Source organism: Melozone crissalis, unplaced genomic scaffold (assembly GCF_028551555.1).
Source record: "Melozone crissalis strain CALT ecotype California unplaced genomic scaffold, PUWL_Pcris_2 ptg000052l_1, whole genome shotgun sequence".
In the NCBI taxonomy this organism is placed as follows: Eukaryota; Metazoa; Chordata; class Aves; order Passeriformes; family Passerellidae; genus Melozone; species Melozone crissalis.
In genome coordinates, this window is record NW_026535830.1 from 208,076 (window position 1) to 233,062 (window position 24,987).

The 24,987-nt window shown below is 49.3% G+C and overlaps 3 protein-coding genes and 1 long non-coding RNA gene across 4 annotated transcripts in view; 1 reads left to right on the top strand and 3 right to left on the bottom strand.

The window, feature by feature from the left end:
• The window catches only part of LOC128943636 (zinc finger protein 271-like), a 592,338-nt gene that overhangs the window by 36,215 nt on the left and 531,136 nt on the right, over positions 1-24,987 (bottom strand). The gene's annotated exons all lie outside the window — the stretch shown is intronic.
• Positions 3,438-12,020, bottom strand: SNRPA (small nuclear ribonucleoprotein polypeptide A). Its single transcript, XM_054286542.1, has 7 exons — positions 11,978-12,020; positions 11,011-11,091; positions 10,670-10,842; positions 8,455-8,637; positions 6,600-6,774; positions 5,752-5,839; positions 3,438-3,772 (listed from the first exon to the last, which is right to left on the bottom strand). Exons 2-7 carry the CDS (start codon positions 11,081-11,083, stop codon positions 3,613-3,615), a joined length of 852 nt encoding a protein of 283 aa, XP_054142517.1. The 5' UTR covers positions 11,084-11,091; positions 11,978-12,020; the 3' UTR covers positions 3,438-3,612.
• On the top strand, positions 18,866-20,498 carry LOC128943628 (zinc finger protein 135-like). Its single transcript, XM_054286519.1, has 2 exons — positions 18,866-18,928; positions 19,104-20,498. The coding sequence occupies exons 1-2, from the start codon at positions 18,866-18,868 to the stop codon at positions 20,259-20,261; spliced, it is 1,221 nt and encodes a 406-aa protein (XP_054142494.1). The 3' UTR covers positions 20,262-20,498.
• Positions 21,485-24,987, bottom strand: part of LOC128943658 (uncharacterized) — a 55,813-nt gene continuing 52,310 nt past the window's right edge. The window contains exons 2-3 of the long non-coding RNA XR_008483746.1: positions 23,848-24,316; positions 21,485-22,582 (exon numbers count right to left, since the gene is read on the bottom strand). This is a non-coding gene — a long non-coding RNA (uncharacterized LOC128943658). The remainder of the gene's footprint in view (positions 22,583-23,847; positions 24,317-24,987) is intronic.

Genomic DNA, 24,987 nt, shown 5'->3' on the forward strand with positions numbered 1-24,987 from the left:
CAAGTGTTCTGAACAATATGTATCATCCCATCATTATGATTTAGATTCCAGTTCTGATTGGTTTTATTTTATCAGCAATCTTATTCATTATGAATTGGAGAAGGATGAAATGGTTAACAAAATTGAAGTTTATAATTAATGCACACAACTTGGCTGATGTCCTCTTCACTGTGGACATCCCCAAGACTGTTGACACAAGGTGATTATAAATTAGAGTATGTGTTTTGAAATAATCCTCAATTTTCTTTTGTGATTTTGTGAAAATTACTTTTGATTTTTGGTGATTTGTTTTGAAAAAATTATTTTAAATTAATACTTACTGTATTTGTTTATTGCTTTAATGCCTTTGATTATTTGTGATTTGTTTGGATCGTTTGAAGAAATTGTTTGAAAAGAATATTGTTTTAATGAATATTAATTATATTTGTTCATTGTTTCCCTTTTCCCCTTTTTCTATCTTTTCTTTTCTCTCTCTCTCTACATTCTGTCTCTGTTTTCCAGGATATGCTACCAACGCTCGACAAGCCCTGAAGACTTTGCAACTATGCTATGGAACCCTGCTGATGAAGACCTATGGAAGACTGTCATGAGTCACTGGCTGGTATGAGAGATGATCTCAAGTTCCCCTCATTTACCTCACGACCATCCATCCCCAGGACAGATATCGGGACCCTGAGGATCCTGATCGGAATTCTGGCCTGCTTGATGTGGATGAACACCAAAAATCCTGAGGCCCCTGAGCAGAATTCTGGCCTGCCAAGTGATTGTTCACAGCTGTGTCTACAGTGACTGCTTCTAGCAGGGCCTGCCAAGGGGCAACACGCCCTATATGACTGCACCTGCTTCGTGACAATAGGCCAGGAATTTTCCCACCTCTTGGCCAGATGAACTTGCTGGGGCAACTTTGGTAGAACCACCATGGAAAATCCTTCATCTGCTCCACTACCACCATGAGGGACAGAGATTGAAGCCCCCTGCCAAGGACTCAGACCCCCGTAATTCTGATGCAGGGGTGCTGGCCTGACTGAAGCAGGATGCCTGCTAAGTGTTGCCTACAGATGTGTTCACTGGACAGATTGGTTTCCCACAGAAAGCAGTCCTTAAACAGTGGGTCCCACTCACTGCTGATACTGACTTATCCTGCTGAGAACATGACTGTCTGTACCTGTCTTCAATACCTTTTCCCCCCCGCAGCGATTTCAATAGACTTCTTGATTGTATCTCTTCCCCCTCAGCCATTTCAAGATCTGTTTCCCCCCTCAGCAATGGACTATAATGGAACCTTGAGTTAACCGGGACCTTGAGATCTTGCCAACATCACTAGGCAAACTCCATCGGCTGGACTACAAGGACTTTGTCTCTCCACATTTGGTAGGCTCTTTTCTATTCTTTTCCTCTCCCTAATTCCTTTCACGCATTTGCTGTGGTCATTCTATAAAGGTGCATTTGTTTTTGATTGATACTGCAATCCCCTTTCCATGTTTTGTTTTGCACTCCGAGATCAGTTAACACAATAATCTGGAACTGGGGAGGGGTCTAGGAGTGGGGAAGGGATCCATAAGAGGGACAGGGTCTAGGAATGGGGAGGGGTCCGAGATTGTGGAGATGGGTCCATTCTGGGATTGGGACGAGGTCTCTCCCTGGGGTCGGGGACCATTATTGGGTTGAGGTGTCTCCCCTTCCTGATCCCGCCACTGTTTCCAGGGAATGGCTCCGATCTCAACCCCGACCACAAACCTGAGGGGGTCAAACACCCCAAATCCTGGGGTCAAGCTCCTGACCCCAGATCCTGGGGGTTCCAACACTGGGGGGGGAGGTCAAACATCCCTAAACCCAAATTCTGGAATGTCAACCTCCCCCCTCCACCCTGAAACCTAAATTTTAGAATCAAACCCCAAAATCCCGGGGTGTCAAACACTCCCCAGTTCCCAAATGTTTGGGTTGAATCCCCATAGCCCCAAATCCTGGGGTTTAAAACATCTGGGGTGTCCACCATCTCCAATTCCCAAAGTTTGGGGTCAAATATCTCCAAACCCTAAGGTGCCAAACACCCTCAATCTCCAAAATTTGGGCTTAAAACCCCCAATCCCCAACTCCTGGGGTTTGAAATATGTGGGGTATCCAACCCTCCTCATCCCCAAAATCTGGGGTCCAATCCCCTAATCCCCAAATCCTGGGGTCAAAGCCCCCCAAAATCCCAAATCCTGGTCAAATACCCCCGTACCCCAAACCCTGGGGTGTCAAACACCCCAACCCCCAAATTTCAGGATCAAATCCCCCAGTCCCCGAAGTCTCGGGGGTCACGCCCCCCCCCCCCCCATCCCCAGCATCCCCCCAAAACCACTCCAGCCCTGGGGGCACAGTGGGGTTTATTTTGGAAGGCTCCAGGTGCAATGTCTGCAGAGAGACTCTGGGTACAATGCTGGGAAAGACCCCAAAACCCCCTTGGGAACCCCAGAAACATGTGGGGGAGTGGGAAAAGGGGATTTGGGCTTATCTGGGGTGGGGGCAGCTCCAGGTGCAATGTCTGCAGAGAGACCCTGGGTACAATGCTGGGAAAAACCCCAAAAACTCCTTGGGAACCCCAAAAGCCCCTGGGGGTGGAGAAAGTGAATTTGGGGTGGGGATCCAGGGTGGAAGAAGGGCATTTGGGGTGAAAGAAGGATTTGGGGTGAGAAGATGTAGGGAGGAAAGAAGAGCATTTAAGATGGATAAAGGAGCTTTTGGGGTGAGAGGAGGATTTGGGATGCACAAAGAAGGATTTGGGATGGAAAAAAGGAGATTTGGGTGGGAAAAGGAAATATTGGGATGGAAAAGGATTTTGGGGTGGAAAAAGAAGGATTTAAGATGAAAAAAGGAGATTTTGGGGTAAAAAAGGGATTTTAGGTGGGGGAAGGGGGATTTAGGGTGGGGAGGGGAAAAGGGAGATTGAGGTGGGAATTGAGGCATTTAGGATGGGGAAAGACTTTTGGTGGAAAAAGAGGATTTAGGGTGGGCTGGGAAGCACTTAGGGTGGGAAAAGAGGATTTGGAGTTAAAAAAGGAGATTTTGTGTGGGAAAAGGGGATTTCAGGTGAGCAGGGAAGGATTTGGGGTGGAAAAGGGTTATCTGGGGTAGATAAAGGAGATTTGGGATGCACAATTGATTTGAGGTGAAAAAAACGGGATTTGGGGTGGGGAATTGAGGTGGAAAAGGGAGATTTTGGGACTGGAAAATAGATTTGGGGACCACAAAGGATTTGGGCTGGAAAAAAAATAATTTGAGGTGGGAAAAAGGAGGATTTGGGTTAAAAAAATGAAGATTTGGGCCGAGCTGAACTTACCTGGGGGAGTGGGGTGTGTGGGGGTTTGGAGCAGGGCCAGGACTTTTTCTGGGGCAGTTTTCTGGGATTTTGGAGTATTTTTCTGGGATTTAGGAGCAGTTTTATGGGATTTAGGGTGTTCTGGGGTGGTTTTGAGGGATTTTAGGGTGTTTCTATGGGATTTTGGGGTGTTTTGGGGCAGGTTTTGGGTATTTAGGGGCGGTTTGGAGGCGCTTTTTTGGATCTTGGGGTATTTCAGGCCCTTTTTTGGGGGGTTAGGGGTATTTTGGTGGGGTTTGGGGTGTTTTGGGTCACTTTTTGGCGAAAGAGATCTTCATGGCGTTGCTCTGGGTGATCTTGAAGCCCTGCAGGGCCTCACGGGCAGCGCCCGCCTGCACCTCTGTGTCGAACTCCACGAAGGCGATGTCGTGGCGCCCGGGCACCAGGCGCACCTCCTTGAACCCTGGGAACCTGGGATGGGGAGTGGGGTCAGGAGAGCCTGAAAAAACCTGCGACCGCTCTCCCAGAAACCTGGGACTGTTCCCCAAAAAATCTGACAATGTTCCCCAAAAATATTCCAGAAATGGTTCCCCAACAAAATCCAGAAATGCACCCCCCAAAAACCCCTGAAACAGCATCTCTTAGAAATCCAGCATCATTCCCAAATATCCAGCCATGTTCCCCAAAAAATCCAGAAACTTCTCTCAAAAACTCGGAAATATTCCCCAAAAAACCTGAGAACCTAAAAATTTCCCCCCAAAATCCAGAAGCATTTCCCTCAAAAAACTTGGAAACATTCCCAAAAAGATCTGGCTACATCCCCCAAAATCCAGAAACACTTCAAAAAAAGTTCCAGAAATCCAACTCCCCATAAAAGTCCAGAAATGTTCCCCTAATATCCAGAATTTCCCCTCAAATTCCAGACTTCTCCCCCTCAAAAGATCCAGAAATCCAACTGCACCAAATATCCAGAAACATCCCCAAAAATATCCAGCAATGCTCCCAAAACCCCAGAAATCCAACTCCATAAACATTCCCTAACATCTGGAAACATCTCCCTCCAAAAATTCCAGAAACATTCCCCCAAAAATCCAACGCATCCCCCACATGACTCCTCTCAAAATACCCAAAAAAATCTCAAATTCCAGGAATGCCACCAATGCCCCCGAGGGAGCACCTGGATTCCCAGTGCCTGGGAATTTGGGATGGGGGGTCGGGGTCAGGAGGAGCTGAAACTTTGGGGAAATCCCTGAGAAATCCAAGGGGGAGAGCCCGAGTTTGGGAAAACCCCCAGTATTGGGAAATTACCCCCAAAATCCGACTGAAATGCTCTCAAAATGGCTTGCGAATCTCAGAACGTCCCTCAAAATCCCAAAATATCCCCAAGAACCCCAAAAGTCCTGCAGGATTTCCCCAAAATTCCAGGGAAATGCTCTGAAAATCTTTCAGTGTTCAACTCCCCAAAAATCCAACAAACCCAAAGATTCCAAAACATTTCCAAAAATCCAACATCCCATCAATCAAAAATCCAACTCTAAATCCCACTTAAACATTCTCAAAATCCCCAAAACTCCAAAAACCCAACATCCCCAAAATCCAGAAATATCCCACAAGATCCCGAAAAATTCCACTACGTCCAGAAACATACCACCAAGATCCCACAAAAACCCTCCCAAAATTGTTCAAAACCTCCAAAAATCCAACCTCCCTAAAAATCCAGAAACATTCCCCCTCACCAAAGCCTCCCTGAAAAAATCCAGAAAGACTGCCAAAAATCCAGAGGTGTTCCCCAAAAAAATCCAGGAGTGTCCCCCAAAACACCTAGAAACATTTCCCCCAGAAATTGAGAAATGGTCCTCAAAAAGTCTAGAAACATCTCCCCAAAAACCCCAATAAACTCTAAAATTGAGGATCTTTCCGCAAAAAATCCATAACTGTCCCTGCAAAAAGCCAGAAACTTTCCCTGCAGAAATCCTGAAATATTCCCCAAAATCAAGGAACTTCCTCCCAAAATCCACAAATGTTCCCCCAAAAATCTGGAAACTTTCCTCAGAATCTAGAAACTTTCTTAAGAAAAACCAGAAATGTTCCCCCCAAAACTCATAAACCTGTCCCCCCAGTCCAGAAAGTTTCTCAAAAAAAAAAATCCTGAAGCATTCCCAAAAATCATGAAACTTCCCCCAAAAGCTCCAGAGCCATTCCCAAAAAACCCCAAAAATCCAACTCCCCTAAAAAAAACAAAAACATTCCTCAAAAAAGTCTGGAAACATTCCTCCAAAAACCCAGAAATTCCTACTCAAAAAATCCAGAACTTTTCCCCCCAAATCCTGATATTTGCCAAAAAAAAAAAAAAAAAAAATCCAGCCAAAGGCCTCCTCCTCTCTCCACGCCCCAGAATACCCCAATCCCCCAATCCCTGCCCAGAATTCCGGAATTGCCCAAGGTCTCACTGGTTGAAGAGCATGGAGAGCATCAGCTCGTTGGTCTCCTCAGGGAGGTTGGTCAGGAACAGGATGTGGTTCGGGGGTTTTCCGACAGCTGTGGGGAATGAGAGAAAAACCCCAAAATCAGCACCAAATCTGCCCCAAATCAGGCCCAAAACCTACCTAAAGTCACGCTGTGTACACACTAAAAAAAATCTGCCCAAAAATCCACCAAAATCCTGGAAAAACCCCCATAAAAATCTGCGCAATATCCCACCAAAACCCCCCAAAAAATCTCTCTAAATAATCCCCCAAAAAATCTCTCCAAATTTGACCAAAAATTCACCAAAATTCCACCCAAAAGACCACAAAATTCATGCCAAAAATCCTTACAAAAAATGCACCAAAGCCCACAGAAATCCCTTAAAATCCCCAAAAAATCCCACAAAAATCACCCCAAACATCCCCCTAAATCTCACGGTAAAAATCTTCAAAAAGTACCACTAAATCCCCATGAAGATGTCACAGAATCCATGCAGAAAAATCTGTACAAAAATCCCACCCAAAATCCCCAAATTAAACAAAATCCACCCAAAAAATCCCTCAAAATCGTCCAAAATATCCCCTTAAAATATTGCACAAAAATTGTCCCAAAAGCCACAAAATCCACTGTAAATCCATTCAAAAAATCCACATCAAAATCCCACCAAAACCCTCACAAATCCACCAAAAAATGCCCCCAAGTTCCCTCAATCCTACCAAAAATCTCAGGAAATCCACCCAAAAAATCCCCACCAAAAATTCCCTCAAAATCCCACCAAATTCCATCCCAAAAATCCCACAAGTCCTCTAAATTACTCAGGTTCTGGGGTCACTCACGGGCTGTGGGGTAGGGATCGGCGCCATTCCAGGCTGTGGGGCCATTCCCGGGGGAATTCCAGGATTTGGGGCCATTCCTGGGGCTGGAATCATGCCCGGCGGGGGGATGTAGGGCGGTTGTCCCCCCAGGTGCGGCAACATCCGGGGTGGCTGCGCCAGTGGCGGCATCCCCTGAGGAGAGACCCCAACACACCCCAAATCATCCCAAAGGCACAGACAGAATCCCAAAGTTATGCCAAAAGTACAGTGAGAATCTCAAATCAATGTGGAATTATGCCAAACCCACAAGGAATTATCCCTGAATTACCCTAAAGACACACGGGCCCCAAAAACCCCCAATTTTCCCAAAACTATGAAAAATTATCCCAAATTATCCCAAACTTACCCTGAAAAACCCCAAAATTATCCCAAAATTACACCAAACAACTTCAAAATTACCCCAAAATTACCCTAAATAACCCCACAGGCACACAAAGAACCCAGATAACTCAAATCCCCCCAAAATCCCATCCAAATCCCCCCATGCCCTCCCAGAATGCCCAGGAACAATTCCAAATCCCCTGGAATGATCCCAGAATCCCCAGAATGATCCCAAATTACCCAAAATCCCCCAGAATCATCCCCCAAATCCCCTGGAATGATCCCAAATCCCCACAAATCCCCCAAAATTCTCAGTAACAATCCCAAAATCTCCCTGAACCTTTCCCCAAACCCCCTGGAATGATTCCAAAATCCCCTGGAACCATCCCAAAACCCTATTAAACAATCCCAAATCTCCTAAGAACAATCCCCAAAATCCCATAAAATGAACCCAAATTCCCATCAACTGATTCCAAATCCCCCAGGAATGATCCCCAATCCCCACCCAAACATCTCCAAATCCCCCAGGACTGATCCCAAAATCCCCTAAACCGATCCCAAATTCCTGGCACTCACAGGCACTGTCCCCTGTGCCCCAATCCCAAATCCCATAAATCCACCCCAAAATCCAATGGAATGATCCCAAATCCCCCAGAACCACCCCCAAAATGATCCCAAAGTCTCATTAAACAATCCCAAACCCCCTGTAGTGATCCCAAATGCCCTGGGAACAATCCCAAATCACATAAAACAATCCAAAAATCCCCTAAAGCCATCCCAAATCCCCCTGGCATTCATGAGCACTGCCTTCTGTGCCCCGTTCCCAATCCCAAATCCTATAAATGACCCCAAATCCCATAAATGATCCTGTAAATCTCCTAGCACCCACTGGGCACCACCCCCTGTGCTCTGATTCTGATCTCAAAATTCCATAGATGATCACAAATCCCATGAATGGCCCCAAAGCCCATAAAACAATCCCATAAATACCCTGGGACTCATGGGCACTGACCCTTGTGCAACAATCACAAAATCCACAAATTACCCCAAATCCCATAAAAGATCCTATAAATCTCCTGGCACCCACTGGCACCACTCCCTGTGCCCTGATTCTGATCTCAAAATCCCACAAATGAGCCCAATCCCATAAATGATCCCAAATCCCACAAAACAATCCCATAAATGCCATGAATGACCCCAAATCCCACGAACAACCCCAATCCCACAAATAACCCCAAATCCCACGAATAACCCCAAATCCCACGAATGACCCCAAATCCCATGAATGACCCCAAATCCCACGAATAACCCCAATCCCATGAATGACCCCAAACCCCACGAATAACCCCAAATCCCACGAATGACCCCAAATCCCACGAATAACCCCAATCCCATGAATGACTTCAAATCCCACCAATGACCCCAAATCCCACGAACAACCCAAATCCCACGAATGACCCCAGTCCGACCAAACAATCCCCTGGCACTCACGGGCACTGCCCCCTGCGTTGTCCCCTGCGCTCCAGCCCCGCTCTTTTTGGGGCCAGGGGCCTCTCCCCCCTTGGCTTTGCGCTTGTCCCGTTTGCGCTCCCGGTCCCGATCCCGCTCCCGCTCCACGAACGTTCCCTTCATCTTGGCGATGATGTCCGAGTCCGTCTTGGCGTACTGGATCCGCTGGGACGGCACATTCCCAGGATTGGGGCGTTTGGGGGATTTCGGAGCATTCGGGGCATCTCTGGGAGGGATTTTGGGGTTTTCCCAGGGGTGCTCAGATTTGGGGCTTTCCAAGGGATTTTTGGAGGTTCCAAAGAGGATTTGGGGTTGTTCCATGGGATTTTGGGGTGGTTCCAGAAGATTTGGGATCAGTCCAGGGGGTTTTGGGGGTGTTCCCGAGGATTTTGGGGGGATCTGGGGAGGAACTGGGGCTTTCTGAGGGATTTGAGACTTTCTCAAGTATTTCGGGGAGTTCCAAGAAAGATTTTGGGTTTTTCAAGGAACTCTGGGAAGTTCTAGAAAGAGTTTTGCAAATTTCAGAGGAATTTGGGGAATTTAGAGGGGATTTGGGGGAGTTCCAAGAGGGATTCTGGGGTTTTCCATGGGATTTTCAGGAATTCTGGGGCATTTGGGGAGGTTCCAGACAGGATATGGGGGAGTTCCAAGAGCAATTAGGGACATTTTTGAGGAATTTTGGGAAGTTCAAGAAGGAATTTTGGGAGAATTCAGGAATTTGGGAGGTGCGAACAGGGATTTTGGGATTTCCAAGGGGGATTTTGGGGTTTTCTGAGGGATTTTCAAGGGTCCTGAGGGATTTGGGAGAGATTCAAGGAGCAATTCAGGGAGTTTCTGAGGGATTTCGGGGGGTTCTGAGGGGTTTTAGGGAATTTCAAGAGGGAATTTGGAAGAATTTGAGGAGGTTTCGGGGGGGTTGGGGTTTTCCAAGGGATTTTCAGGGATTGTGAGGGATTTGGGAAGGTTCCAGAAAGTATTTTGGGATTTTCAGATGGCGTTTCGGGGAGCTCCAAGAGGAATCTGGGAGTATTTCAGGAGTCCTAGCAGGGATCTAAGAATTTCTGAGGGATTTTGAGGGAATTCAGAAAGATTTAGGAGGGATTTGGGAGTTTCTGAGGAATTCAGAGATTTTGGAGGAGCTCCAAGAGGGATTTGGGGACTTCCAACAGATTTTTGGGGCTTCCAGGTTGAATTTGCGGTTTCACCACAGGTTTGCCATAGAAGTGAAAGCTTTGGGAATTCCTGGCTAGATTTCAGGGGGTTTCCAGGAATTTTGGGGTTTCTCCCAGGATTTTGTTCTCACTGGGTTTGGCCGTAGCAGAGGAAGCTTTGGGGCAGGTCTTGTCTTGATTTTGGTGCATTCCTAGTGGGATTCGGTTTTTTGGGTTTTTTTTTTTGGTGGGATTTTGGGGATATTTGAGGCTGGATTTAATTTTTTCCCCCAAGAATTCCGGTTTTTTTCCCCAAAATCTGCAGATTTTTCCCACAATTTGAGCATTTCCCCCCAGAATTTGTCTCTCACCAGAAACTTGCCATAAAATTGGAAGCTTTGGGGTGGTCTGGTTGAATTTTGGGGATATGTGATGCTGCATTTTGGGGTTTCTCCCCCCAGGAATTCAGGATTTTCCCCAGAATTCCAGGATTTTTTCCCAAAATGTCAAAATTTTCCCTCAGGTTTGGCTGTCACCATGCACTTGTCATAGAAGGGGAAGCCTTACGGTGGTCAGGGTGAATTTGGAGGATTACAGGTTGGATTTTGGGAATACTCGAGGCCAGATTCTGGCATTTTTTCCCCCAGAATTCCAGTTTTTCCCTAGAATGTCAGATTTTTTTCATCAAGTTTCTGTCCCACTGCGGGCTTGTCATAGAAGGGGAAGCTTTGATTCCTAGTTTGATTTGAGAGTGTTCCCAGGGAATTTTTGGTAGATTTCCAGCAAGATTTTGGGGTTTTTTCCCAGAAATTCAGTTTTTTTTCCAAAATACCAGGATTTTTTCCCAAAATTTCAGTGTTTTTCCACAGAATTTCTGTTTCACCATGGGTGTATCATAGAGGAGGAAGTTTTGGGGTGCTCATGGTGAATTCAGAAGGATTATAAGTTAGATTTTAGGGATATTTGTGGTCACATTTTTGTGGTTTTTCCCTAGAATTCCAGTTTTTTCCCCAAATGTCAGAATTTTGCCCCAGTCTCTGTCTCACCATGGGCTTGTCGTAGAAGGGGAAGCCCTGCATGGAGCGCAGGGCGTTGGTGGCGCTGCTCATCTCCTTGAAGATGACAAAGGCCTGGCCCCGCATGCGGAGACTGCGAGACACTAAAATGTCCAAAATCTGCCCAAACTGCGAGAAAATGGCGTAGAGGGACTTCTTCAGCTCTGGGGACAGAGTGACAGCACGGTGACAATGGGGACAGCACACTGGCAATGGGGACATCACGGTGACACACATGGGGACATCACGGTGACAGTGGGGACGCACAAGGGACAGCCTGAGCCCCTGGTGATGCTCACAGACACTCTCAGACCCCCCCAGCCCCCCCTCACCATCCTTCTTGATCTTCTCGTTCAGGTTGTTGATGTAGATGGTGTGGTTGGGCCGGGGGTCCTGCACTGCCATGGCCAGGACTCCTCTGTGGGGACAGGAGGGCTTTAGGGGGCATCTGGGACCCCTTCACCCCCTGGCACCCCCTTTAGGTGCCCCCAGACCCACCTGAACCCCCCCAAATTTCCCACACACCCGCCCAGTTCCCCCCAAAAATTGACCCCAGACCCACCTGAGATACCCCGCAAATTCCTCCCAGAGTCACCTCAGAACCCCCCAGATGCTCCGAATCCTCCTCAGACCCCTCTAAACCCACCTGAGAACCCTCCAAACCCTCTCAAGCTCCTCCCCAAGCCCTTCAGACTCCCCAAAGCCCCCTCAGACTCCCTCATTCCCCCCAAACCGACCTCAGATCCCCATATTTTCCCTTAACCCCCCCTCCAAAATCGCCCACTTCTCCTCAGACTCACCTCAGACCCCTCTAATCAACCTCAGATCTCCCCATTCCTGCCCAGACTCACTCAGAGCCCCCCGTCCATTTCCCCCCAGTTCCACCTCAGACCCCACAAAAACTCCTCAAACCACCCAAAGCGCCCGCAAACAGCCTCGGACCACTCAATTCACCTACACCCACCTCAAACGCCCCCAACTTCTCTCAAATCCCCCTCCAGCCGCCTCGATTCCCTTCACGTTCGCCCTAGATCCACCTCACACCCTACAAAAGCCCCTCAAACAACCCCAACTGCTCCCAAACGCATTCCCAACCCACCTCAGATAGCCGTCTTTTCCCTGCAATTTCCCCCCTGGACCAACCGGACATGCTACTAATTATCCCTCAGACCCGCCCAGTTTCCCCCAAATCCGTCCCGCAGCAACCTCACATCTCCAATTTCCCCTCAGAGCCGCCTCAACCCCCACCTATTTCCCCCCAAAGCCATCTAAGACCACTCCATTCCCCTCATACCCCACCTCAGCTCTCTCCTCAGCCGTTCTCCCCTCACGACCGACCGCCGCGATCGCGTCCGCCGCGTGCGCGGGCCCCTTCCAACCAATAGCGGCGCGGGCCCCTCCCAACCAATAGCGGCGCGATCCTCCCCAAACTAACCACTCATCGTGCGGCTCGCCTCACAACGCCCGCCTCCCCCGCGCGGCTCCAGCCAATTAGAGGCGAGCCGGAAGTGGAGCCCTCTGACCCCGGGGTCGGACTTGAAGCGGGCGCTCCCTCCTCCTCCTCCTCCTCCTCCTCCTCCTCCTCCTCCTCCTCCTCCTCTTCCTCCTCCTCCTCTTCCTTCTCTGAGGCGGCCGGGACAGGTGGGGGATGGGAGATGTGGGGGAGGGCTGGGGGTCCTAAGAGGGAATTGTGGGACGTTCTTGGGGAGGTTCTTGGGGTCCTGGCGGTCTGGGGAGGGGTATTTGGTGGGGGGGGGATCCTGAGGATGAGGAGGTGTCAGGGAGGCTCTGGGGAGGGGTCATGGGGCATTGATGGGGGGGGATCTGGGGGGGGGGGTGTGGATGGGGTCTTGAGGGGGGGGGTCGTGGGAGGGTCTTGGGGGATTTTGGGGAGGGGTCGTAGGAAGGTCTTGGGAGGGTCTAGGAGGTCCTGGGGTGTTGTGTGAGGGGTTTTGGGGGCCCTGCGGGGTCCTGGCTTGGTTTTGGGGAGGGGTCTGGGGGATCTGCGGATGATCCCTGAGGGGGACTGGGGAGGGGTCGGAGGGAAGGCTCTGGGTGGGGGGGATCTCCGGGGACATCCTGGGCTGGGTCTGGTTGGGGTCTGGGGGCTCTCAGGGGGCTCCTGGGGGTCTCAGGGGCTTTTGGGAGTATGGAGGACCTGGGGAGGGGCTAGGGGTCCAGGGTGGTCCTGGGCCAACCTTGGGGGGGCTCTGGAAGGGTTTGGGGTTCCTGGAGAGGTGATTTGGGAAATCCTGGGGGAGATTTGGGAGTCCCAGACCCACCCTGAACCGGAGTCTGGGTGTTTTGGGCAGAGGGGGCACAACAGGGGTTCCCAGTCCCCATTTTTATGTAGATCTCCCATCGTTGCCCCTCCCCAAAAAGCTTCAAGGGCCCCCTGAAGTTGCTCCTGTTCCTCCAGGCAGTGCCCCCTTGATCCAAGACAGCCCCCATGAGTCTGGGGGATTTTGTGGGGATTTTTGGGCGTTTTGGGGGGGCTTTTTTGGGCTTTGGGGGATTTTGTCAGGAGTTTAGGAGGAATTAGTGGGTTTTTGGAGAGAATTACTGGGTTTTGGGGGGTTTTGTGGGTTTGGGGAGTTTTGGATTTTGGGGGGGTTTATAGAAATTTTGGGAAGTTTTTTTGAATTTTGGTGGGTTTTACTGAGATTTTGAGATATTCTCTGGGTTTTTCAAAGAATTTATTGGGATTTTTAGAGGATTTGTTTTTCAGTGGAAGTTTGGGGGGCCTTCAGGGTTGGGGGGCTTTATGGTTGCCCCTGGGTGAGGGGAAGGGCTTAGAGGCACCAAAATCTCCTTAAAACCCCCAAAAGTCCCAATAAAACCCACAAAATCCCAATTAAATATCACAAAATCCCCTTAGAACACCCTAGAATTTCAGTAAAAGCCCACACAATCTCTTGAAATCCCAACAAACGTCTCAAAACTCCAATTAAACCCCAAAAATCCCCCCAAAAATATCTCCAAAACCACAAAAAGTCCCACAAAATCCCTCCAAGATCCAAAGAAATCCTGGCAACACCCAAAAAGCCCCACAAAAACCCACCAAAATCTCCCCAAAAACCAAAAAAAATCCCAAATGAACCCAAACCCTCAAAGAATCCCACTAAATGCACCCCAAATTCTAATAAAATGTCCTCAACCCCCCTAAAAATATAATAAAACCATTATAAGCTCCAGACTCCAATAAAATCACCACAAAATCATAGTAAACCCCACTAAAATTTAACAAAACCCAAAAAGTTTTCAATAAGCTCCCAAACACCCCTAGAAAACAACCCCGCAAAGCGCCAATAAAATCCCCCCAAATCCAAACCCCTCAAAGTTCCTCAACTCACCGAAAACCCTGCAATTATCTTCAAAAAACCCAATAATTTCCCCTAAACTCCCAACAAAATTCCCCGAAGCTCACAAGAGCCCAGTGTCCCCAAAAGCCCTCCTGAGAGCCCTGGCCCCTGCCAGTCTCAACTCAGTCCCGTCCAGGGGTGCAGCCAAACGCGCGGATCCCGGAGCCGATCCTGGTGCCAGTCCCAGACTCAGCCCCAATCTCAGCCCATTTGGGTGATTTTAGGCCAAACTGGGCAGGTTTAGGGTGGGTTGCAGATCCTTTGGAGTGATTTCAAGCCTTGTAGTGTGGATTTTAGGCCTCTTTGAATGACTTTTAGGCTAAATCTTGTGGGTTTTAGAGTGGATTTTAGATCCCCCAGGATGATTTTAGGCCCATTTGTATAGAGTTTAGGCCTGTTTGGATGATTTTAGGATAAACTGGGCAGTTTTAGTGTGGATTTTGGGACCCTTTGGCTGATTTTATGTCCATACTGGGTGAATTTTAATCCTGTGTGGGTGATTTTAGGTTCCTTGTTTTGGTGATTTTGGGCCCATTTAGTTAGATTTTTTGCTTCTTTAGTTAATTTTAGATCAAATCAAGTCTTTTTAAGGTGATTTTAGGTCCTCTTGTGTTGGTTTCAGGCATGTTTGGGTGAATTTAGGTCCATGTGGGTGATTTTAGTAAAAAACAGGTGGATTTTAGGGTGGATTTATAAACATTTGGGTCATTTTAGGCAAAACCAGATACTTTATGGGTGGATTTTAAGCCCGTTTTGAAAATTCAGGGTGATTTTGGGCCATTTTGTGCAAACTACTTTGGGCAACTTTAGGCCCATTTGGTTGGATTTTAGACCCCATTGGATAACTTGAATCCCATTTGGCTGATTTTAGGCCAAACTGGTTCCTTATAGGAGCGCGTGTCCCCTCTATCCCACCCCTTTTACCTCACAGTATGGGGTTTGGGAATGGGGGAGGGAGAGGAGGGAGGGAGGAAGAGGTGGAGTGGCAGTGGGAAGCAACAGAGGAAGAGACAACGGGGGAGTCTCATGGCCCTGGCAGTTCCTGAACTCGCTGCAGCCCCGGGACCATCGTCCCCCATCCTGCAGGTGCCTGGGCAGGGGGAGCTGGGTTTGGGGTTTTTGGGGGGGATGTTTGCAGCTGGCAGGGCTCCAAAGCTGAGCCGTGGATGGCCCTCAGGGGGACATCGGGGGTCCCCAGGAGGTGTTTCTGGGGGGTCCTGGCGGGGGAAGTTGGGCTTCCTGGCCGGCCCTCCGAGCTCTGCCAGGGCCTCGTGGGGAACGCGTGGGAGCAGCGGCACCAGCGAGGGGACACTGGTTCTGGGGAGCCCCAGGAGAGCCCCAGAAGGGCAAAGCGGGGACCCTGAGAGGGGGAGACCCCTGGGATTGCCAGGACCCCAGCAGGTGGGATAGCTGGGAATGGGGTTTGGGGTTCCTGGTGCTGGAAGTGGCTGCTCCCATTATGAGCCCCCTCGTTGCTCCCCCCGTTTCCAGTTTCTGCAACATTCCCACTATGAGCCCAGTCACTCCCAGTCATTCCCTATGATGATGCAATTTGCTCCTAGCAAGATCTCACTTGCTCCCACTTTCATCTCGTGTGTTCCCAGTTCTCCCAGTTGCCCCTAGCATAGTCCTAGTCATTCCAATATGGTTCCCATCTCTACCAGCGTGGCCCCAGTCACTCACACTTGGCCCCAGCATGATCCCAGGTCCTCTAGAGCATTCTCAGCCACTCCCACTTTGGTCCCAGGCACTACTTCTATGGTGCCAGACACTTCCAGTATATCCCAGGTACCCTGAACTTTCTCATAGTTATTGCCAGGCACTTCTAGTTACCTCAGTGAACCTCCTGTTTTACTTGCCCCTGTTTTTATCCCACTTGCTCCCAGTTCTTCTAATTTTGTCCCCAGTTGGCTCCCAGTATGGGCCTGGTAGCTCCCAATAACCACCAATCAGGGTCCAATGACACGCACTCTAATCCCAGTATAATTCCAGTCACTCCCAGTCTGATGTCAGTTGCCCCCAGTGTGATCCCAGTTGCTCCCTGTCAATGCCAGAGTGACCCCAGTAGCCTCCAGTATGATCCCAGTAAATCCGTGTCTCTCCCAGGGTATCCCAGTCACCCCCAGCATGCTCCCAGTAGCTTTCAGCATGATTCCAGTTGCCCACAGCCACTCCTAGTCAATCCCAGTATGATTCCAGTCACCCTCAGTATGATCCCAGTTGCCCCCAGCATAGTTCCAGTTGTTCCTAGTTCCTACAAGTATGATCCCAGTTGCCCCTAGAATAGTCCTAGTCCTTCTCAGCATGGTCCCTGTCACATCCAGTGTCCCCCAGTGTAGATTCAATCACTTGCAGTTTCTGTAGAGTAGTCCCAGTCATCCCCAGCATGGTCCCTGCTGTTCCCAGTGTTGTTCCAGTTATCCCTAGTATGGTTACAGACACTCCAAGTTGTCCCAGTGAGGCTCTAGTTACCTGAGAATTATCCCAGTCTTTTCCAGTTATTCCCAGTTGCCTCCAGCATGATCCCAGTTTTTGTTTGTTGCCCAAAGTATAGTCCTAGTTGCTTCCAGTATGATCCCAGTTGTGAGCTCAGTCCCCTCAGCATGGTTCCAGTACAGTCCAGTTGATCCCAGTTGCTCCCAGTGTGTCCACAATTTCCTCCCAACATGGGCCCAGTAGCTCTCAGTAACCCCCACTCAGGTTCCATTCACACCCATTGTAATCCCAGTAGCTCCCAGGGTGGTCCCAGTAGTGCCCATAGTCACTGCCAGTATGGTTCCAGCCATTCCTAGTATGATCCCAGTTGCATCCAGTGTCTTCTAGATCCTCCCAGTATTATTCCAGTCATGCCCAGAGGGACTCTATAACTCCTAGTGTGGTCCTAGTTGCTCCCAGTCACCTCCAATATGGTTCCAGTCATGGCAAGCACCTTTCCAGTCACCCCCAGTCTGATTCCAGTAGGATCCCAGTCACTCTCAGTACTCACTCTCACATACTCTCAGTACTATTGTACTTACTCCCAGTATGACCTTGACATAGGCACACCTCCTGCCATTATCACTCAGCATGATTCCAGTTGCTCCCATTTACCCCCACTATCATTTCAGTCTCTCCCAGTATAACTCAATTGGTCCCAGCATGTTCCCAGCACTCTCAGATGCCCAGAGTTGCTTCCAGCCTGATCCTATTTGATCACAGCTACTCCCAGTCACCATTAGTGCAGTCCCAGTTGCTGCAAGTATGATCCCAGTCTGCCCCAGCATGGGCCCAGCTGCTTCCACTGTGATCCCTGTAGGATCCCAGTTGTCCCCAGCATGATTCCAGTTTCTCCCTGTTCCTCCCAGTGTGAAGCCAGTTGCACCCAGTTGTCCCCAGTATAGTCCTAGTCATGCTGTGGTTGATCCCAATCCCTCCCAACATGGTCCCAGTCATGCCCAGTTGCCACCAGTGCAGACCCAGTCACCCGCATTCCCTCCCAGTTGCCCACATTGTCATCCCAGTTCTCCTCAGCACGGTCCCCATTGTTCCCAGTGTGGTTCCAGTCAGCTCAGTACGGTTACAGACACTCCCAGTATACCCTAGTTGCTCTCAGCATGCTTGTAGTAATTCCCAGTCATTCCCAGTTGCCCCAGTAAGTTTCCAGTTACCCCAGTATAGCATAGTTCCTCCCAGTGATGCCACTCCTGGCATCCCCCAGCCCTCTCTGCATCCCCCCGCTCCTGGATGTCCCAAGAGGAGCCCCAAGGGCTGGCAGTGGCCAGGCAGGGTCCTCAGCAAGCCCCTGTGTGGATGTGCAGCCCCCAGCAAGGCCCAGTTTGCCTCTCCTTTGGCCTGGGCCAGGTTCCCCCCGGCCCCAGTGGCTGGGAGCAGCCGAGAGCCCCGCGCTGCCCATCCTGACCTGTTCCGGCTCCATCCCCACTCCTGCCGCAGGCACCGAGGGTGTGGCTGCTGCTGGGGGAGGAGGGTTGGAAGTAGAAGGAGGTGGGCTTAGGGAGGAGGAGGAGGAGGAGGGATGGAAGAGGAGGAATGGGAGGAAGAGGAGGATCAAGGAAAGGAGAAGGAACCATGAGGTCGAGCACTCCCTGAATTTGCAGCCCTGCACCATGGGTGGGATCATCACCCCCCCATCCTGCAGGTGACAGGGAAAGGTGACCTTGGCCCAGATATTCTGGGGGCTCTGTGGGTTGGGTTTTTTGGGGGGCAATGTTTGGAGAATGAAGAACTGTACAGCTGAGTGGAAAAGGTCCCTTTTGGGGACATTGAGGGGTTCCGGTGGCAGCTGCCGGCAGAGGCAGCCTGGAGGAGCAGAGCCCTGTGTTCCCCAGGAGCCCAAAGTGGGGAGCCCAGAGAAGGGGGAGTGCCATGATTCACAGGACCTTCAACAGCCTGGAGAGGGGCAGGGGGAACTCCTTGGAGCTCCTGCACCCCTAAGCAGAGGATAAGGGGAGAAGGCACCCTGGGACCCCAAAAAACCCCCAGCATCCCTAAATGGGGAGACTGAGGAGAGGAGAACCTTTTGGATTCCTGGGATTCACAGCAGCCTGAGGAGGATGGAAACCGAGGAGAAGGGAGACCCACAATATGAGCATGACCCCAAGCAGCTGGGACAGGGAGGAATCCCCAAAGACCAAAGGGGAGAGACCAGAGATGGGGAACTTCTCTGAGGTTTTTTCAGAGCTGAATCTTGGTGTTCTGGAGGATTCTATGGACCCCCGATGCCCAGTGACTTCCAGAGATGGACTTGGGCAGAGGGACCTTCAAACTCGACATGCTTATCCCTTGTTTTTCCCCAAACCAGGATTTCCCATTCCCAGCCCTTGGCTGGATGGAGAAGGAGGGTGCAAGGACAAGGAAGATGCCACGGAACACCCAGGCAGGTGAGGAGGAAGTCAGTGCCCCTTTCCCCCTCTCTTCTGCTCCATCTACCAGCCCAGCATGGCCCCCGGCTGCAGGACAACCCTGCCGCTGACACCGTCCTGCTGGGGATGCACTGGGGGGATCTCCTTCCCCTTCCCTGTGGCACAGAGGCAAATCCCATCCTCTCCTTGCCTTTCTTCCCCCAGAGAAGGAGCTGCAGATGGAGGCCACGGCAGAACCTCGTGGAAGAGGCTGTTTTGAGCAGCTCCACAGCACAGGAATCAAAGGGGAAAGAAAAGCCCCGGAGATCACACGCAAGGAGGGGCTGCAAACGCAGATCACGGGGATCTGAGGAGGAAAGACCCACCCTGGGCCAGGAAGGCGGCCAGGGATTGAGCCAGAGCTTGGACTTGGTGGTCCATGAGCAGCTTCATGATGGCGGGAAGCCCCACAAGTGCTTGGAGTGTGGGAAGAGCTTCAGCCGGAGCTCCAGCTTGATCTGCCACCAGATTATCCACACTGGGGAACAACCCTATGAGTGTGGGGAATGTGGGAAGAGCTTCAGCCAGAGCTGCACCCTCATCTGTCACCAGGTGGTCCACACTGGGGAGAAGCCCTATGAGTGTGATCAGTGCAGGAAGAGGTTTCAGCTCAGCTCTAGTCTCCTTGTGCACCAGCGCACGCACACAGAGGAGAGGCCCTTCCGCTGCCCCAACTGTGGGAAGGGCTTCAGGCAAAATGCCCATCTTGTCAGGCACCGGCGCATCCACACTGGGGAGAGGCCCCATGAGTGTGAGGAATATGGGATGAGCTTCAGCTGGAGCTCACACCTGATCCGCCACCAGAGGACCCACACTGGGGAGCGGTCCTATGAGTGTGGGGAATGTGGGAAGAGCTTCAGACAGAGTACCAACCTGATCCAGCACCAGAACATTCACACTGGGAAGAGGCCCTACAAATGTGGGGAATGTGGGAAGGGCTTCAGCCAGCGTGCCAACCTGGTCCAGCACCAGGTCATCCACACTGGGGAGAGGCCCTACAAGTGTTCAGAATGTGGGAAGGGGTTTCGGATCAGCTCACATCTCCTCATACACCGTCAGACTCACACAGAGGAGAGGCCCTTCCACTGTCACGACTGTGGGAAGGGATTAATGTACAACTCCACCCTCATCAACCAGCAGCGGATTCACACAAAGGAGAGGCCTTTCTGCTGCCCTGACTGCGGGAAGGGCTACAAGCACAATTCCTCCCTGATCAGCCATCGGTGCATCCACACAGGGAAGAGACCCTATGAGTGTCCACAGTGTGGGAAGAGCTTCTCACAGAGCTCAGCCTTGACCAAGCACCAACAGAGCCACCAGTAAGGAAAGCCCTGTGAGTCCCCCGATTTCAGGAAGAGCTTCGTATGCTGCTCCAACTCCATTCCCCACTGGAGGACCCTTGTTGGGAAGAGCCCTGGTGACCCACATTCCCTTTGATCCATGTTGGGAAGGCACCTAGCTGGTTATCCTTTTGTTTTGGCTTTCATTTTCTTCTGATTCATTTTCATCCCTTAAAAACAGGCAAAACAGGCTTGAAAAGAAAGAAACTGATCAAAGATATCTAAAGTCCCACCATTTCACAGTTTTAGAGGGAATTTAGGATTTGGGGACATGATCTTGAGGATTTATGGGTTCTGAGAGGATTTTGGGCAGTGTTCTCCATCTCTTTGCACTGCAGAACCAAGAGGGATCAATCTGTCTCCTCATACCAACTCAGCCCCACTGAAAATCATACATTTGTACCCCAAAAGGGCTCAATCCCAACTCAAAATTCCTTGTTCCCTCCTCAAAAATCTCAATTGTGTGCCAAACTCACTTGATTCCAAAGCCGCCATGGTGAGAAGGGGTTGGAAGGAGATTAGGAGAAGTGGGATCCAAATTTGGAACGGTGGATTGGGATTGTGTGGGGCTGGGTGAGTGGGATGTATTTGATAGTAAATAAAACTTTCAGAGTTAGTGATTTCTGTCCCATTCATTTTCAGTCAGTTGCCGTTCTGTTTCCGGAGTGCCACCTTCACAGCTGATTTTGTTTGTGTCCTCCTTTCTCTCCTGCCTCTCTTTGCCTGCTCTGTTTCTCTCTCAGTATCTCCCTTGAGTCAGGGCAGCTCCCACCCTGCTCTGATTTAATTCCCAATGCAGGAGCTACAGCAACGATCGGTGAAGTTTTGAAGCTGGCAGTGAAATGTCACTGCAAGATCTTGCAAGTAGACTTGGCTTTCAGCCCCTTCTTAAGCGCTCTGCCTTCAAGGGCAGGAACAACTTTTCTTAAGGGGGAACTGGAATTCCAGACTTTTGGAGTGTGTGCCATGCAGGACCATACAGACTGGTATCATGCGGACTGGGATCATATGGACCGGGATGGCTGCACCAGAACAATGTGAACTGAGGCAGTCCCACCCCGCCCAGGGATCCCTCCCAGTCCTGCACGGGGGCATAGCCAAAACTCTCCAGAGTGAACACGGAGGTCCTGAATTGATCCTGGTGCCAATCCCGTTCCCAGTTTTGGTCTCAGTCCCAGTCCAGTCTCAGTCTCAGTCTCAGGGCGCTCCTGGAGCACTCCCAGTGCTGATTTTCATCCTGCTGTTGATCTCAATGTCAACCAGCTGTGCTGGTCCTGGTCTCAGTTTGAGTCCGAGAGCAGTGCCAGTCTTGGTGCTGGTGCCGCTTCTGGTTTCAGTCCTCATCTCAGACTCGGTCTCTGAATTGTCCTGGTTCTAATGCTGGTACCTGTGCCAGTCTTGTTCCTGGAGTGCTCCCTGTGCCAGCCTCAGTCCCAGTCCCAGAGCGCTGCCAGTCTCGGTGCTGATTCCAATGCTAGTCTTGGTCTCAGTCCCGCAATGCTCCAGATAGTCTCCATCCTGGTCCCGGTCCCAGAGAGGTCCTGGTGTCAGTGCTGGTCTCAGTTCCAGTCCTGGTCCTGGTCCCGGAGCACTCCCGCTAGCAAGTCCCAGTGTCAGTCTTAGTCTTAGTCTTTGTCCCAGTGCCAGTTCTGGTGCTGGTTTCAGTTTCGGTCCCAGTAATGGTGCCTGTCCCAGAGTGGTGCTGGTCTTGGTTCTGGTATCAGTTCTGGTCCCAGTCTTGGGCCCAGTCCCTGAGATTTTAGGCCCGTTTGGGTGATTTTAGGCCAAGCTGGGCAGGTTTAGGGTGGGTTTTAGATCTGAGTGATTTCAAGCACTTTAGTGGGGATTTTAGGTCCCTTTGGATGATTTTAAACCTATATGGGTGGATCTTAGGCCTGTGGGGGTGATTTTAGCCCCCTTTTCTTGGTGATTTTGGTTTCAGGATTCAAACAGTGTTGTCTTTCCCCACAGCTGTTCCTTCAGCTGGATTAGGAGGGCGTCTTGGCCTCTGGACCCACGCTTTGGCTCCATTATTAGGACTGATGGATTCAAACCCTTTATCTCCAACAACAGTGATATTTGAATGTGCATCTCCTTTTTTCACAATTGTTTTTAAAACTGCAATATCAATAACTGTGCTACCCTGTCATGGGGTTGAATAATCACACCTTACTCATTATTGTTCAGTGACTTTAATTACATTAATTACTTTAATTCCTCCTTGATAATCTGCATCAACTCCTCCCATGACAGGAACACTTTTCAAAGCCAAGCTCCAGTGAGCAGTTATCAAACCAAAGTGTCCTGGAGGAATTGGAATTCCTATGTCAGTATTGATAATTCTCATTTGCTTTTGATTTATCCTAATTAATTATAATGCATGAAGGTCCAGCCCTGCAGCCTCTAGGAGGGCCCTGTCAGGGGCCATCAGACCAGAATAATTTCTCAGGAAGTTAAAGTGTCACTGTTCATAGTTATAGTTGTATTTGCAAATTGGGTGCAGCCATGCACATCCAGGGGGTTTCCATTTCCCAGGGGGCCCCTTGTACCCTTGTTAAAGCTATAAAGCACATCTGTGAGATGGGTTCTCCATGGGGGCAGGTTCCCATCTCCTTTTTTCAACTGCTCTTTGAATAACCCTTTTACCTGTTCAATCAATCCAGCAGATTGTGGATAGTCTGGTGTATGAAAAACCTAGCAGTCTTAATCACTGTATTTTTCACAGTAACAGACAAAGCATTGCACATCACAGTATCAGCAAACCCCATAAAAATAGCCAATTTCATCCGTTCCTCCTTTATTTGTTGTATACAATCTTACAAAGTTTACCACTGACATTCGGGTCCTGGAGAATGCTTTTCTGTAGGATATTTAGTGCTAGATCCTTGAGAAGTCACAGGTGGTAAATCAGAATTGTCAGCATTATTTCACATTATTATTTTATATATAGATAAAGATATAGATAGAAACATAGATAAATGTTTATAAATATATATTAAAATGTTATATTTTATTACACATATGTATATAGTTATTTATTATATTAATATTCTTTCACTTGAACAAATTAATATAAGCTCAAGATTAAAAACTTCTGCTGTGGCTCCATGTGAGAGCGACAACAACCAGTCCTTCTATTGTTGCTGTTTCCAATGTGCTGTTAACAAAATTCATCCTCATCTTTACCCACTCACAAGTTGTTTTCCTTTCTCCATATGCAATTTTTGGATGCATTTTAATACATCCAGTGGTTCAGCTTCTTTAAAGTGACTGCGTCATTGCTCACACGGTGTTCTGACCTCAGTCTACTCCAGAGTCAGCAAACTCTAGGGAAGGGCTTCCCATCTGTGAATTTCAGATGGGACTGATTCCTTAAATTTACATTTAAGAAGTGACATTTTGTTGTGATCTGGCCAGACTGTGCCAGTTTTGTTTCATGAGTGGGCAGGGTCAGCACCAAAGAAACAAACATGAACTGAAGGAATCAGTGTAATTTACTGTAGTTCAAAGCAGCAAAGAATCACAGGAGAAGCTCAGCAATGCACCCAATCATCACTACCAAATATTACCTGCAGTGATTAAGATCCATCACTGTCGTGGTGAGGATGGCTGCAGCAAACCTCTTTGGTTCCCTAACTTCAGGGCAAAGGTGACGAAAATGAAAAGGAGTGGGTTCGATGGAGTTGCCTGGAAAGAACTTTAATAAAGGGTGAAAACAGCAAATGGGGAGTAGCTGAGCACAGTGTGAGGGGCAGCATCCAGAGACCCAAAACAAAGGGGAAGCAGCAACATATACACTTGGGGGTGGAACATTCTGGAACTATAACCATATATGGGAAACAAGTAATCAATAGGGGAGCAGAACTTGGACAACTTAACATAATAACACCACAGGCTTATGGGGGAACTCTCAGGCTCACCTTAAATTAAACGAATGATTCCCAGGGCTTGAAACTAATGCCCAGTTCTTTTGGGGTAAAATCTGGCTGACTTCGCGTCACAGCTGGGACAATTCCCACATCTCCTCCTTTCTGTTTCCTAACAAAAATGGAGCTGAAAGAACTTTGCAAAACTATAAAAACATCCAAACAAGCATGGAACAACCAACACCACAGCAACAACAACCAAGAAAACTAACAGTCCCATCTTGACTAAAGACATCATCCAACCCTTCAGTCCCCAGAATTTGAAGAGTTTATTCAACCAGTCTTTGTTTTCCACCTGAAGCTTCTCGAACCCTCTCCTCAGCACTTGAATGCTGCTGTGAATTGACTTGCTGTGGCGGGAGAGGTTAATGAAACACATTCCCTCAAAGTCCTCACAGCTGTGCTCATGTGCCAAAAGTAGAAAGTCTATTCTGCCCTGTTCTGCAAGGTAGTGTGTCTGATGGTATCTACGTCTGACAGCAGGCCACTCAATGCAAGGGAAGTAGCATTGGTTTGCTTACTTAGGCACCCAAGATGGTCTAATTGTCCTAATGTTAGCGTTCAGGAACACATAATCACAGAATGATTGTATGCAGGTGCTTTTATTGAAGAGCTCTGGGTGTCAGGGGCACAGACCCAAATCTGACTACAACATGGATTCAGGATGAACATGGTTTTATACACTTATCATTATATAACTACATACTAATTATTAAACTTATATTGTTCTATTGTATACGTTGATTTCATCCAAGAATGGATTTCCGTAATTTCCATCAAACC

Excerpts from the sequence above, each read along its gene's own strand:
- LOC128943628 (XM_054286519.1), top strand. The coding sequence starts at position 18,866 with ATGGAGAAGGAGGGTGCAAGGACAAGGAAGATGCCACGGAACACCCAG. Across the intron at positions 18,929-19,103 it reads CCCAGGCAGGTGAGGAGGAA|AGAAGGAGCTGCAGATGGAG; the intron begins GTCAGTGCCCCT and ends TTCTTCCCCCAG.
- SNRPA (XM_054286542.1), bottom strand. The coding sequence starts at position 11,083 with ATGGCAGTGCAGGACCCCCGGCCCAACCACACCATCTACATCAACAAC. Across the intron at positions 8,638-10,669 it reads CCTTCTACGACAAGCCCATG|CGGATCCAGTACGCCAAGAC; the intron begins GTGAGACAGAGA and ends GTGCCGTCCCAG. Across the intron at positions 6,775-8,454 it reads CAACGCAGGGGGCAGTGCCC|GGGATGCCGCCACTGGCGCA; the intron begins GTGAGTGCCAGG and ends GTCTCTCCTCAG.